We start from the raw sequence: 10521 nt of genomic DNA on the forward strand, positions 1-10521 counted from the left end.
GCTGCCTGAGCCCGACGCGGGCGCCGAGGCCGAGGCCGCGCTCTTCTTCAGCGGCAACGCGCTGCTGCCGGGCGCCGACCCCGCCGCGCACTGCTACTGCGGCCACCAGTTTGGGCAGTTCGCCGGGCAGCTGGGCGACGGCGCCGCCATGTACCTGGGCGAGGTGTGCACGGAGGCCGGCGAGCGCTGGGAGCTGCAGCTCAAGGGCGCCGGCCCCACGGCTTTCTCCAGGTGCGCGGGCCGGCGGGAGGGGCGGGCCTGGGCTCCGGGCGCGCGGGCAGCTTTCCGGCTCCGCGGCGCTTCGCTCCTGGGTGGAGCCTGGCGGCTCCTAGAGGGCGAAGAAGATGGTCGGTGGCCACAGCGAAAGAGGGCGCTCCGCCGGGACCCGCCGACTGGCCCGGGTGGGGAGGCGTCGCCCGCCTTCAGAGCAGGCACCGCTGGCTGTCCGCGCTCTGCTCTGCAAACACGCCGAGAACTTTGGAGTCTGCTCCACGGTGGCACTCACTTGTTTACTGAGGCTCCCGGCCCAGGCGCAGGCCAGTGCGGGGGCCTGCCTCCAGGTGCCACCTGGCAGTTCGGGGGACAGTAGCTCTTAAGACCCCCCTGCCGCTGGAGGGCACAGAATGTCTGGTTCTTCCTCATTCCCCATAGCTGGCCCTTTCAGCAAGACTGCCTCAAAAATGAAAGGGCTGGGATGTAGCGCTAGGGGTAGCGTGCTTAACTTACGCAGTGTGCTCAAGCTCAGTCCCCATTTCAGGGGCAGGGGCCTAATATTTTCGTCTTAAAAAGCCCTACTTCTTCCCTTGCGGGGAAACTGCCTGATAACAGTCACCTCTCTGCCTGACTTCAGACAGGCCGATGGTCGCAAAGTCCTGAGGTCGAGCATCCGCGAGTTCCTGTGCAGCGAGGCCATGTTCCACCTGGGGGTCCCCACCACCCGGGCCGGGGCCTGCGTCACATCCGAGTCCACAGTGGTGCGAGACGTGTTCTATGATGGTAATCCAAAATACGAAAAGTGCACGGTTGTGTTGCGTATAGCTCCCACCTTCATAAGGTAATGCTGGGCTCCTTGAGGCCTGTGTGAATGTGCTTGCTCACAGAGGCTGGGAGATTTGGGTCTGTGCAGTCGGGATGTCCACAGAGCACATCCACAAGGTGACAGTGCCAGGATTGGCCCCTGGCCTCAGAATGTCCAGACTGTCCACCAAGTAGATACATCATCACCCAGGGGAGACCTGTGCTTCAGGAGGTTTCTGCCTCTATTCAGCCCTGTTACAGCCGGAAGTGACGCTGGGGTTGGACCAGGCAGGGCAGCTCAGGTGGGACCCGGGGCGGTTGCCTAGGAGAGGCAGCCATGCAGGATTCCGGAGGGTGCACAGGCAGAGTTTACAACAAGGAACCGTCTCGCAGTGGCCAGGAAGTGGTCTCTGAAGCATGGGCAGACCAGGCTCCTTATCTGCCGTCCTTTCTGCCTGCTCCTGCCTCTGCTGCCTGGCATGCAACACTTTCAGAGCTGGTTCCCTGGACCCAGAGCAGTCAGGAAGACAGGGCTGGGCTGGAGGTGGCTCGCCTGTCATGCCAGGCCCCAGATGACCACCAGCTGCCCACAGTGGAACAGGTTGTGTCCGTCTCTGGCTTCTCCTGACTCCTGAGGCGGTGGAAGGAGCCAGAGCCAAAATCCACCTCACCCTGGGCTGCCCTTGTCCACACAGCCCTGGTGACGCTGGATAAAGATGTCCTGTGCCTTAGATGATGCCTATCACTGGCTTCTGCCCACTCGTTGCGAGTGGCAATCCCAGTTATGACTACCAAACGTGTCCCCAGATGCCTGGCAATCTCTGAGGGAAAGTTGCCCCAGTGAAAACCATGCTGACCCTGTGCTGGTCCCCACCAGGACCCTCCATGGAGTTCAGGTACAGGAAGTAGCTGTGAGAGTTTCTGGACCCCAGCACCCCACGAGCCATCTGGCAATAGTTACTGTCCTACTGGGTGCTGCCTGCCATGGGCCACAAGGTCTCCCACAGCTTCTTTTTCTCCTTGTCTTCACAGGGGCTGGGTACGTCTGACCTGTTCCAACACCTAGGTCTTCCCTCCAGGTTTGGATCCTTTGAGATCTTTAAGCCAGCTGATGAGCACACAGGGCGTGCGGGCCCCAGTGTGGAGCGGAATGATATCCGAGTCCAGCTGCTTGATTATGTGATCAGCTCTTTCTACCCTGAAATCCAGGCTGCCCACGCCTGCGACAGCGACCATGTGCCAAGGAACGCTGCTTTCTTCCGGGAGGTGGGTAGAGGCCACACAGCGCCCGTGGCAGCATGGCCCACCTGCTTCTGGATGTGACTGTCCTGGCCAGGGGGCAAAAGCTCCTGCCCAGTGCCCGCTTCGCCTGGGCCTGCCACCGCCATAGCCCCATAGGTGGGGCCAGCAAGCACACTGGCCAGACGGAGCAGTGCCTGGCTGGGGAAGTGGAGGCAGCAGCAGGAGGGCTGTGCCACCCTCAGGGCCAGCACGGGTGTCTCCAGGGCCTGGTGGGAGCAAGAGCACTTGCCAGTGCTGGTGCACCCTGCTGATCAGTGCTGATGAACCTAGGAGTGGCTCAGGCCACCCCTCTGCGGTTTGAGTCTCCCCCAGAACTGGCAGGTCTGACCCTGCCCTCAGCCAGACAGTGCAGTGCTCACGTGTGACCTGGCAGCACTGTCCCATCATATCCAGCCTGCAGCAGTCCTGGGCCTCACCCGGCCTGGCTGGTCCCTGCAGCGCTTGAGGGCCTGGGGCATGTGATAGGCAAGGGCTTCTCCAGGAGGAAGTGGACCACCATGGGCAGCAGCAGCAGCAGGGCCAGACACAAACCCCTGGCCATGGGGCTTGGGCTGTAACAGCCAATCTGGCCCAAAGACATGAGTACTGAGCAGGCATCTGGGGCCCCATCCTGCAGCAGCTGCTGCATGTGCCAGCTCAGGCACACACCATAGGTGTAGGTGGGACCTCAGGGGCCAAGAGATGGGCACGGGGCCTCTCAGCCCACTCAGAATGGTGCACTCGTGGCTGTACAAAGGCCCTATGTGTCCTCGGTGAAGCCCTGCAACCTGGGTCTTGCTCTCAGGGTGACTGGGTTCAGGTGCTACAGCTGCTGTCTTGCTGGGCAGGTAGGGAGCAGGGTTAGCGGCCAGCCTGGCACCCAGCATGGAATGGGATGTGTGGAGGGCACAGTGTTGTGGACCCAGGCAGGCTCCCATGAGGTCTCCATCTGGGCCTGGGTCTGGGGAGTATGCAGGAGCAAGGGCCACGTACCCCAGCTCTGGAAATCCTACAAGGGGAAGGGGAGGTCCCTGAGAAGAACAGCTAAGTAATGCCACTGGCCAGGGTGTGCACCTGTGGAGTGCTAAGTGCCTGTCCTACCCCAGGTCACACGACGCACAGCCCGCATGGTGGCCGAGTGGCAGTGTGTGGGCTTCTGCCACGGTGTCCTGAACACCGACAACATGAGCATTGTGGGGCTCACCATCGACTACGGGCCTTTTGGCTTCCTGGACAGGTGAGTGGATCTGCGAACAGCAGTGACACTGCAGCACGGGTTTATGGGAGCAGTGGGGGCGGACAAGAGCCTTGGGCTGGGTGAGCGCAGCTGCTATACACACTTTCTTGAGTGTTTGGCTCTCAGCAGTGCCAGTTCAGCTCCTTCCTGGAGCAGAAATATGCTGGAGGCTCAAGCAAAGCACTGTGAGCTGTCTTAGCATCTCATTTACTTCCTCAGTGAGGTTTTTTTGTAGTACTGGGGATTGAACCCAGGAACACTGTCCCACACGGCTGTATCCCCAGCCCTTTATTTTGAAGCAGGGTCTTGCTGATTAACTAAGTTGTGCAAGCTGGCCTGAACTTGTGATCCTCCTGCCTCAGCCTCCCACATAACTGCAGTTATAGGAGTATGCACCCAGCATATTTTAGCATTTTAGAAAGAGCCGCTTCATGGATGAGTGGAAGAGCGCTGCTTCTCCAGCTCTGGAGGCAGTCAGGGCCATCAAGGGCCTTGTTGGAGCTGCAGGGATGGTACAGCAGGGTGGTGGCCAGGCAGGTACCACCCTCGGCATGTCCTGACAGATCTGTGCCCCCTGCCCTGTGACAGGTATGACCCTGACCATGTGTGCAACGCCTCTGACAGCGCCGGGCGCTACACATATAGCAAGCAGCCTGAGGTATGTAAGTGGAACCTGCAGAAGCTGGCCGAGGCACTGGAGCCCGAGCTGCCCCTCGCTGTGGGTGAGGCCATCGTGGCTGAAGAGTTTGATGCCGAGTTCCAGAAGCACTACCTGCACAAGATGCGCAGGAAGCTGGGCCTCGTGCGGAGTGAGCAGGAAGAAGACAGCACGCTAATAGCCAAGCTCCTGGAGACCATGCACCTGACTGGTGAGCAAGGCGCATACTTGGCTTGCACTGTTGCTGGAAACACGCTGTTCACCCTGTGTGTGGACTTTTTCTTTTTTTGGAAGTACTGGGGGTATTTTTTAAAGACAGGTTCTGGTTATATAGTTTAGTCTGATCTTTAGTCTGGTCTTTGAGTTTGATCATCTTCAAACTCAAAGGTGATCCTCCTGACTCAGCCTCCTGAGTGCTGAGATTACAGGGATGCACCATCAAGTATACACATCTTAAAATAATTTCTAACCTTACTCTATTATGGCTGGAGAATATACGAGTCTTTTTTAATGTAGTCATTTGCTTCGGTGTATCCAGGAGAAATGTCCTGTTCTTGCTGGCCAGTCTCTGGTCCATTGGCTGGATTGTTCAGGTCCTGTTTCTTCATTGATCTACCCAGGTTCTCTGTCTGCTCCTGAAAGTAGCACATTAAGGACTTGAACTTTTCACTATTACAAATCTCTCCCTTAGTTCTGTGAATGTGTGCTTTGTGTGTTACAGGGCACTGTTGTTTGGTTCATATATTTCATATGTATGTTTGTTTTTCCATAGTACAGGAAAGCTATCTAGTGTTTATTATTTCTTTATTTGGAGTCCAGAGTCTCACAAAGTTGCCCAGGGTGAGCTCATACTTGCAATCAACTGGCCTCAGCCTCCTCAAGTGCTGGGATTACAGGAGTACCAGCTGATGTTCACATCTTTTTGATGATTTGACTATTTCTATATAATACCCTCATCTCTACATTTTTCCCCCTATACTTGGGCACACTAGGCAGTCTACCACTGTGCTACCACCTCAGCCCTTATTTTTCCTCTTGCCTGGCACGAGTATCACCGGTCTCAGCTCCAAATTATGAGTATAGTGTTTGCACTGACTGTTGCTTCCTTTCACTTACAACCTGTTTAAAGCAAGTCTCCTATAAGTAGTATGGTATGTAGTTGGATCGTGGTTTTTTTTTTTTTTTGAGACAAGAGTCTTGTTATATATTCCAAGTGAACCTGGCTAGATCACAGTTTTGTTGTTTTTTTGTTTTTGAGACAAGGTCTCGCTATGTAGTTCAGGCTGACTTTGAACCCTCAGTGATCCTCTTGCCTCAGCCTCCCAAGTGCTGGGATTATAAGCTTGCACCATCATGCCTGGCATAAGATCATGTCTCTTTTTTGCCTTTTTGAGACAGGGTTTCACTATGCAGTTCAGGCTGGCCTCGAACTCACAGCGATCCTCCTGCCTCAGCCTCCCAAGTGCTGGGATTATAGGCGTGGATCACCATACCCGGCTGGATCATATCTTTTATGCATTCTGCCCGCCTGCCTTTTCACTGACCAGGTCTATTCACTGTTACAGAAATCACTGGTTTAGAAGTGCTTGGGCCACTTCGCTGTTTTCTGTATGTCCTCCCCCTTTTCCTAATTCTCATTTTCTCCACTGCTGTCTTTGCTTAGTTGATTTTTTTGCAGCATCCTACTTGGAGTCTCTTCTCATCTGTCTGTTGTTCAGATGTTTCCATAGTGGTTGCCACGGCTCCACCTGACTGGCAGGTGTTGAGGGCCAGGGCTGGGCTTAGTCCTGCTCTGCATGAACTGCTTCCGACAACCTGCTGGTCACAGGACAGGCGATGGCTGTCAGGTGGGCTCAGCACCTGTGAAGGGAAAGGGCTGGCATCCACCTCAGTAATGACCACCTGTGTTCCAGGGGCTGACTTCACCAACACCTTCTGCTTGCTGAGCTCCTTCCCTGCTGAGCCAGAGGCTCCAGGCCTGGCTGAGTTCCTGAGCGCACTGGCCTCACAGTGCGCCTCCCTGGAGGAGCTGCGGCTTGCCTTTCGACCCCAGATGGACCCTCGGTGTGTAGCAGCCTCACCTCCTTGAGTTTATTTTTAGAAGGAACACGGGGAAGTGAAGGATCCAGGGGGCACTAAGGCAAGTGGGGCCCACGCAGTTGTCACAGGTCCTGCAGCAGCCTTCTCAGGACAGCAGTTTGTCTTGATGGGCAGTATTGGGCGAGCTGGTCATACAGGAACAGTCAGGGACACTGATGGGTGACAGAGGTGGTCTCCCCAGCACAGGGCCCAGGCAGCCTGTGCCCGCCCCGCAGGATGCACGCCTCGTGCTCGGTGAGACAATGAAGCAGCCATAGGTGGATGGTACAGAAAGGGTTTTAGTGGGGCAGTGACTGTACAGGGCTGACCACTTGGGACTCGGTGAGATGCAGGCTGCAGACCACATCCCTGCTCCCCTCACCAGCCGAGCCCTGGCTGACACCACTGCCCTCCCTGCAGCCAGCTTTCCATGATGCTGATGTTGGCCCAGTCGAACCCGCAGCTCTTTGCACTTATTGGCACCCAGGCCAATGTCACCAAAGAGCTGGAGCGCGTGGAGCAGCAGTCTCGGCTGCAGCGCCTGACCCCTGAGGAGCTGCAGAGCCGCAACAGCGCACACTGGGCCACCTGGCTGCAGGCCTACAGGTGAGTTGTTCCGGGTCCTGGGCACCAACCCCAGGGCCAGGGCCATGCACCTCATGGGGTCTGGGATGATTCCAGGGCCCGGCTGGACAAGGACAGGGAGGACGCTGGTGACACTGCTGCCTGGCAAGCAGAGCGCTTGCATGTGATGCACACCAGCAACCCCAAGTATGTCCTGAGGAACTACATTGCACAGAATGCCATTGAGGCTGCTGAGAATGGGGACTTCTCAGAGGCAAGCACATTCTGTCCCTGCCCCTGCCCCTGCCGCTGCCCCTGAAGGGAGGCAGAGGGTGGGCAGCCGACCAGCACCTCACCTCAGCTCTCCCCTAGGTGCGGCAGGTGCTGAAGCTGCTGGAGTCTCCTTACCGGCAGGAGGGGGAACATGCTGAGGCCCCAGAGGCTGCAGGCCCTGAGGGGGCTGCCACGGTGGCCAGCAGGCGGCCATCCTATAGCAGCAAGCCCCCACTCTGGGCAGCTGAGCTGTGTGTGACATGATCCTCGTAGCAGCCCCCACACCTGGGAGGCTCCTGAGGCCATGTGCACTGCTGAGCTGCTGAGACTGCAGCCCCTCTGCGCTCTCCATGACGGCAGGGACGTACAGTCAGGACCTGACCTGTTTCTGTCCGACACTCGCTCAGCTGTGCTGCTCTGGTCCAGTGACCACAAGGACAAAGGCCCTGCCAAGTGCTTGTGGGCGGCAGAGCCAGGCCACCCTGCCGAATAAAGCAGCAGTTCCCACAGCCCGTCCCTGGTCACTGTGCTGTACCCCTGGGCGGCGCTCACGCGTCCTGGTAGTAGTTGTTGAAATTGATGCGCAGCAGGAAGTCCTCTAGGTGGGGCTGGTAGCCACGGTTCACCAGCTTGGTCACCACTAGAGGAGAGAGGGCTGCTCAGCCTGTGCCCCAGCCCTGCCACCTACTGCCCACCGCAAGGGAGGCTCACCTTTGAAGAGGAAGTGCGAGTAGTACTTGAAGGTGCTGTAGGACTGCTGCATGAGGGCGAAGTTAGGGTGCTCTGTCCCCTGGGGGCTGCTGGCCGGGCCCCAGGCCTGGGAGATAAGCTGGCTGCGAAACTTAAGCACTAGGCTGAAGATGCTGTGGATGATGTTCATAACAGGTGCCGCCTTCTCCGTCAACAGACCCCTGAGGTGGGCATGGGCAAGGTGAGCTGCCCCACCCTGATAGCCCATGGCCCCCAAGGCCCCCCAAGGCCACACCCCACCTAAAGACAGCCTTGTGCAGGTACTCAGCATGGGCACGCTGGATCTCCTCCAGGTCACTCACTGTGGCCAGCCGGGCCCTGAACTCGCACCAGCTGACATGCAGGATCTGGTTGGCGATGTAGCCCTGGGTGACCTTCACAAAGTGCTGCATCTCATGCTTGAACAGCTGCAACTGGCGGAACTGCACTGAGCCAGCAGAATGGCTCACCAAGGCTGGACAGAGGGCAGGGAGCCAAGTGAGGGGCGGCAGGGCCTGCGGGGGTAGGGGGACAGGTGGGCTGCATGTGCCCTCACCTGTGCGCTTAAGGTGGAAGCAGATGTCCTTGAGTGTCCACATCATGAGCTTCAGCTGCAGCAAGAAGGAGAAGATGGCGCTGTACTTGCTGAGGCAGCTTTCGGTAATGACGATGTTGAGTGGCCAGTCCACCTGCTCGGGAAGCCCCAGTCAGCCTCGGCCCACACACAGGCTCCCGCCAGCCCCAGGTGGTGCTGCTGACCTTGTACCTGAGCTCCAGGCAGCTCAGCACATCTGGTGTGTTGGGAGCAAAGACCTCAGGCAGGTGCTTGAGGGCAAAGGAGAGGCCAGCAGCACGAGGCGAGTCTCCATGGAGGCTGCACTGCAGGGCCTTGTTCAGGACGCAGTTGAGGGCCAGTGGACTGAGCAACTCCCCAGGTGACTGTCCGGCTGCAAGCTGGCAGGAGAGGAACATGTCCCAAGACCTACCCTGTGCCCCACTGTGCCCTCCCACAGCCCCTACCTAACTGCCAGGGTCACCTTCTCAAAGAGCAGGTCGCTAAGGGACTGCGCAAACTCCCCGTCCTCCATCAGCAGGAAGTGCCGCAGCGCCTCGAAGTGTGACTCTAGGTGCAGCTCCACAAAGAAGTAGTCGACTGCAGCCTTATTTACCAAGGAGACACTGATGGAGGGCCAGAGTCAGAGGCGGTTGGGGGCCGGGGGTGGGGTGGAGTTGGGTAGGGGGGGCAAGGACTCACTGAGCAGCCAGCGGGGCTGTGAGGGAGCGCTTCATGAGCACAGGCAGGGTCAGCAGCTCGCTCAGCTGTACTGCAGTCTCATCCACGGCCGGCTGGGCCCGGAGGTCCATGGGGAAGGTGAAGGCCCGGGGCAGCACATGGTGGACAAGGTGGGTGACGGGAGACTCCACTGTGAGACAATACACACTTGTTGTGGCTCAGGGAAGCGCTCGCCTTGGGTACCCATCCGTCACACCGTGCACTCACACATGGCCTCGTAGCTGTCCGGGTACTGCTCCAGGGGGTACAACCTCGCTAGGCTGGCCAGGTAGGCTTGCTCCTCACCCCAGCGTCGGGCCTGGGCCTCCGCCTCTGCCTCCACAGCCTCCTCACCAGGGCCAGGCTGCCCTGGAGTGGCTGTGTCTCCCTAAAGAAGCTGACCGTAACACACTGCTCCCGGGCCCTCCATGTGACCCCACATGTGATTCCCCAGGCTATGTCCACCCTAACCTGTGAGTCTGGAGGCTGGTGTGGAGACAGATCCACAGTGTTCCCATTCCTCTCTGGGGCTGAGGAGACACAAACAGGCAAGAGGGGCATCAGCCCAAGTGCCACAGGGGTGACGGGACAGGATGGCCCAGGTAGCCCCCCATGTCCTTCAGACAGTACCTAGACCCCTAAGGACAAGGAGTCCACCGGCAGCTTCCCATACTCTCCACCCTCAGCATGTGGCACTACCCCCTAACAGGTTGCTCTCTCACCTGGCTGCTCAGAGACACTGTCTCCCAGAGTACCCGGCTCAGCTACAGCAGAGGGTGAGGCCCGGAGGCCCCCCGCCTCCCAACTGCCTGCTCCAGGAAAGCAGGTAGCCGGCTCCACTTCTGCAGATAGTGTTGGCACACATTCCAGGGCAGGGCTTTCAACTTCCGGGCTGCCCAGCTGAGACCCCTGGCCAAGGAGGCTGTAGGGCAGCCTGGGGAGGTTGGACTCAGCTTCCAGGAACAAGGGCTGAGTGGTACAGCCATCCCAGCAAGGCTGGGAGGAAGCCACATCTGATACGCTTGCCCCAATTTGGATACTGGAGTCTGACACATGGCCATGGATGTTCCAGCGTGGCCGAGAGACAGCCACATCTGACACATTCTCTCCAACCCGGATGCTGGCATCAGACACGTGGCCATGGAGGTTCCAGCGTGGCCGGGAGGCGGCCACATCTGACACATTCTCTCCAACTCGGATGCTGGCATCAGACACATGGCCGTGGGTATTCCAGCGTAGCCGGGAGGCAGCCACATCTGACACATTCTCTCCGACCCGGATGCTGGCATCGGACACGTGGCCGTGGATGTTCCAGCGTGGCCGGGAAGCGGCCACATCTGACACGTTCTCTCCAACCCGGATGCTAGCATCAGACACGTGGCCGTGGATGTTCCAGCGTGGCCGGGAGGC

General features: G+C 58.4%; 2 protein-coding genes across 2 annotated transcripts in view; one reads left to right on the forward strand and one right to left on the reverse strand.

Annotated features, from left to right (window-relative positions):
- The window catches only part of LOC102025109 (selenoprotein O), a gene marked incomplete in the record, with an annotated part of 18103 nt that extends 10485 nt beyond the window's left edge, over positions 1 to 7618 (forward strand). The window contains 9 exon segments of the mRNA XM_005379554.2: positions 1 to 231; positions 851 to 1054; positions 2097 to 2283; positions 3405 to 3535; positions 4124 to 4404; positions 6107 to 6257; positions 6693 to 6878; positions 6954 to 7110; positions 7209 to 7618. Of these exon segments, the coding sequence (XP_005379611.2) occupies positions 1 to 231; positions 851 to 1054; positions 2097 to 2283; positions 3405 to 3535; positions 4124 to 4404; positions 6107 to 6257; positions 6693 to 6878; positions 6954 to 7110; positions 7209 to 7382 (1702 nt within the window).
- The window catches only part of Tubgcp6 (tubulin, gamma complex associated protein 6), a 20176-nt gene continuing 16206 nt past the window's right edge, over positions 6552 to 10521 (reverse strand). The window contains exons 14-23 of the mRNA XM_005379671.2: positions 9834 to 10519; positions 9583 to 9641; positions 9340 to 9499; positions 9094 to 9262; positions 8876 to 9017; positions 8598 to 8792; positions 8395 to 8527; positions 8100 to 8313; positions 7821 to 8020; positions 6552 to 7749 (exon numbers count right to left, since the gene is read on the reverse strand). Coding sequence (XP_005379728.1) covers positions 7658 to 7749; positions 7821 to 8020; positions 8100 to 8313; positions 8395 to 8527; positions 8598 to 8792; positions 8876 to 9017; positions 9094 to 9262; positions 9340 to 9499; positions 9583 to 9641; positions 9834 to 10519 — 2050 coding nt within the window. The 3' untranslated portion in view covers positions 6552 to 7657. The remainder of the gene's footprint in view (positions 7750 to 7820; positions 8021 to 8099; positions 8314 to 8394; positions 8528 to 8597; positions 8793 to 8875; positions 9018 to 9093; positions 9263 to 9339; positions 9500 to 9582; positions 9642 to 9833; positions 10520 to 10521) is intronic.

The sequence above is a fragment of the Chinchilla lanigera genome, unplaced genomic scaffold (assembly GCF_000276665.1).
Source record: "Chinchilla lanigera isolate Chin_1 unplaced genomic scaffold, ChiLan1.0 scaffold00012, whole genome shotgun sequence".
NCBI classification, from domain to species: domain Eukaryota; kingdom Metazoa; phylum Chordata; class Mammalia; order Rodentia; family Chinchillidae; genus Chinchilla; species Chinchilla lanigera.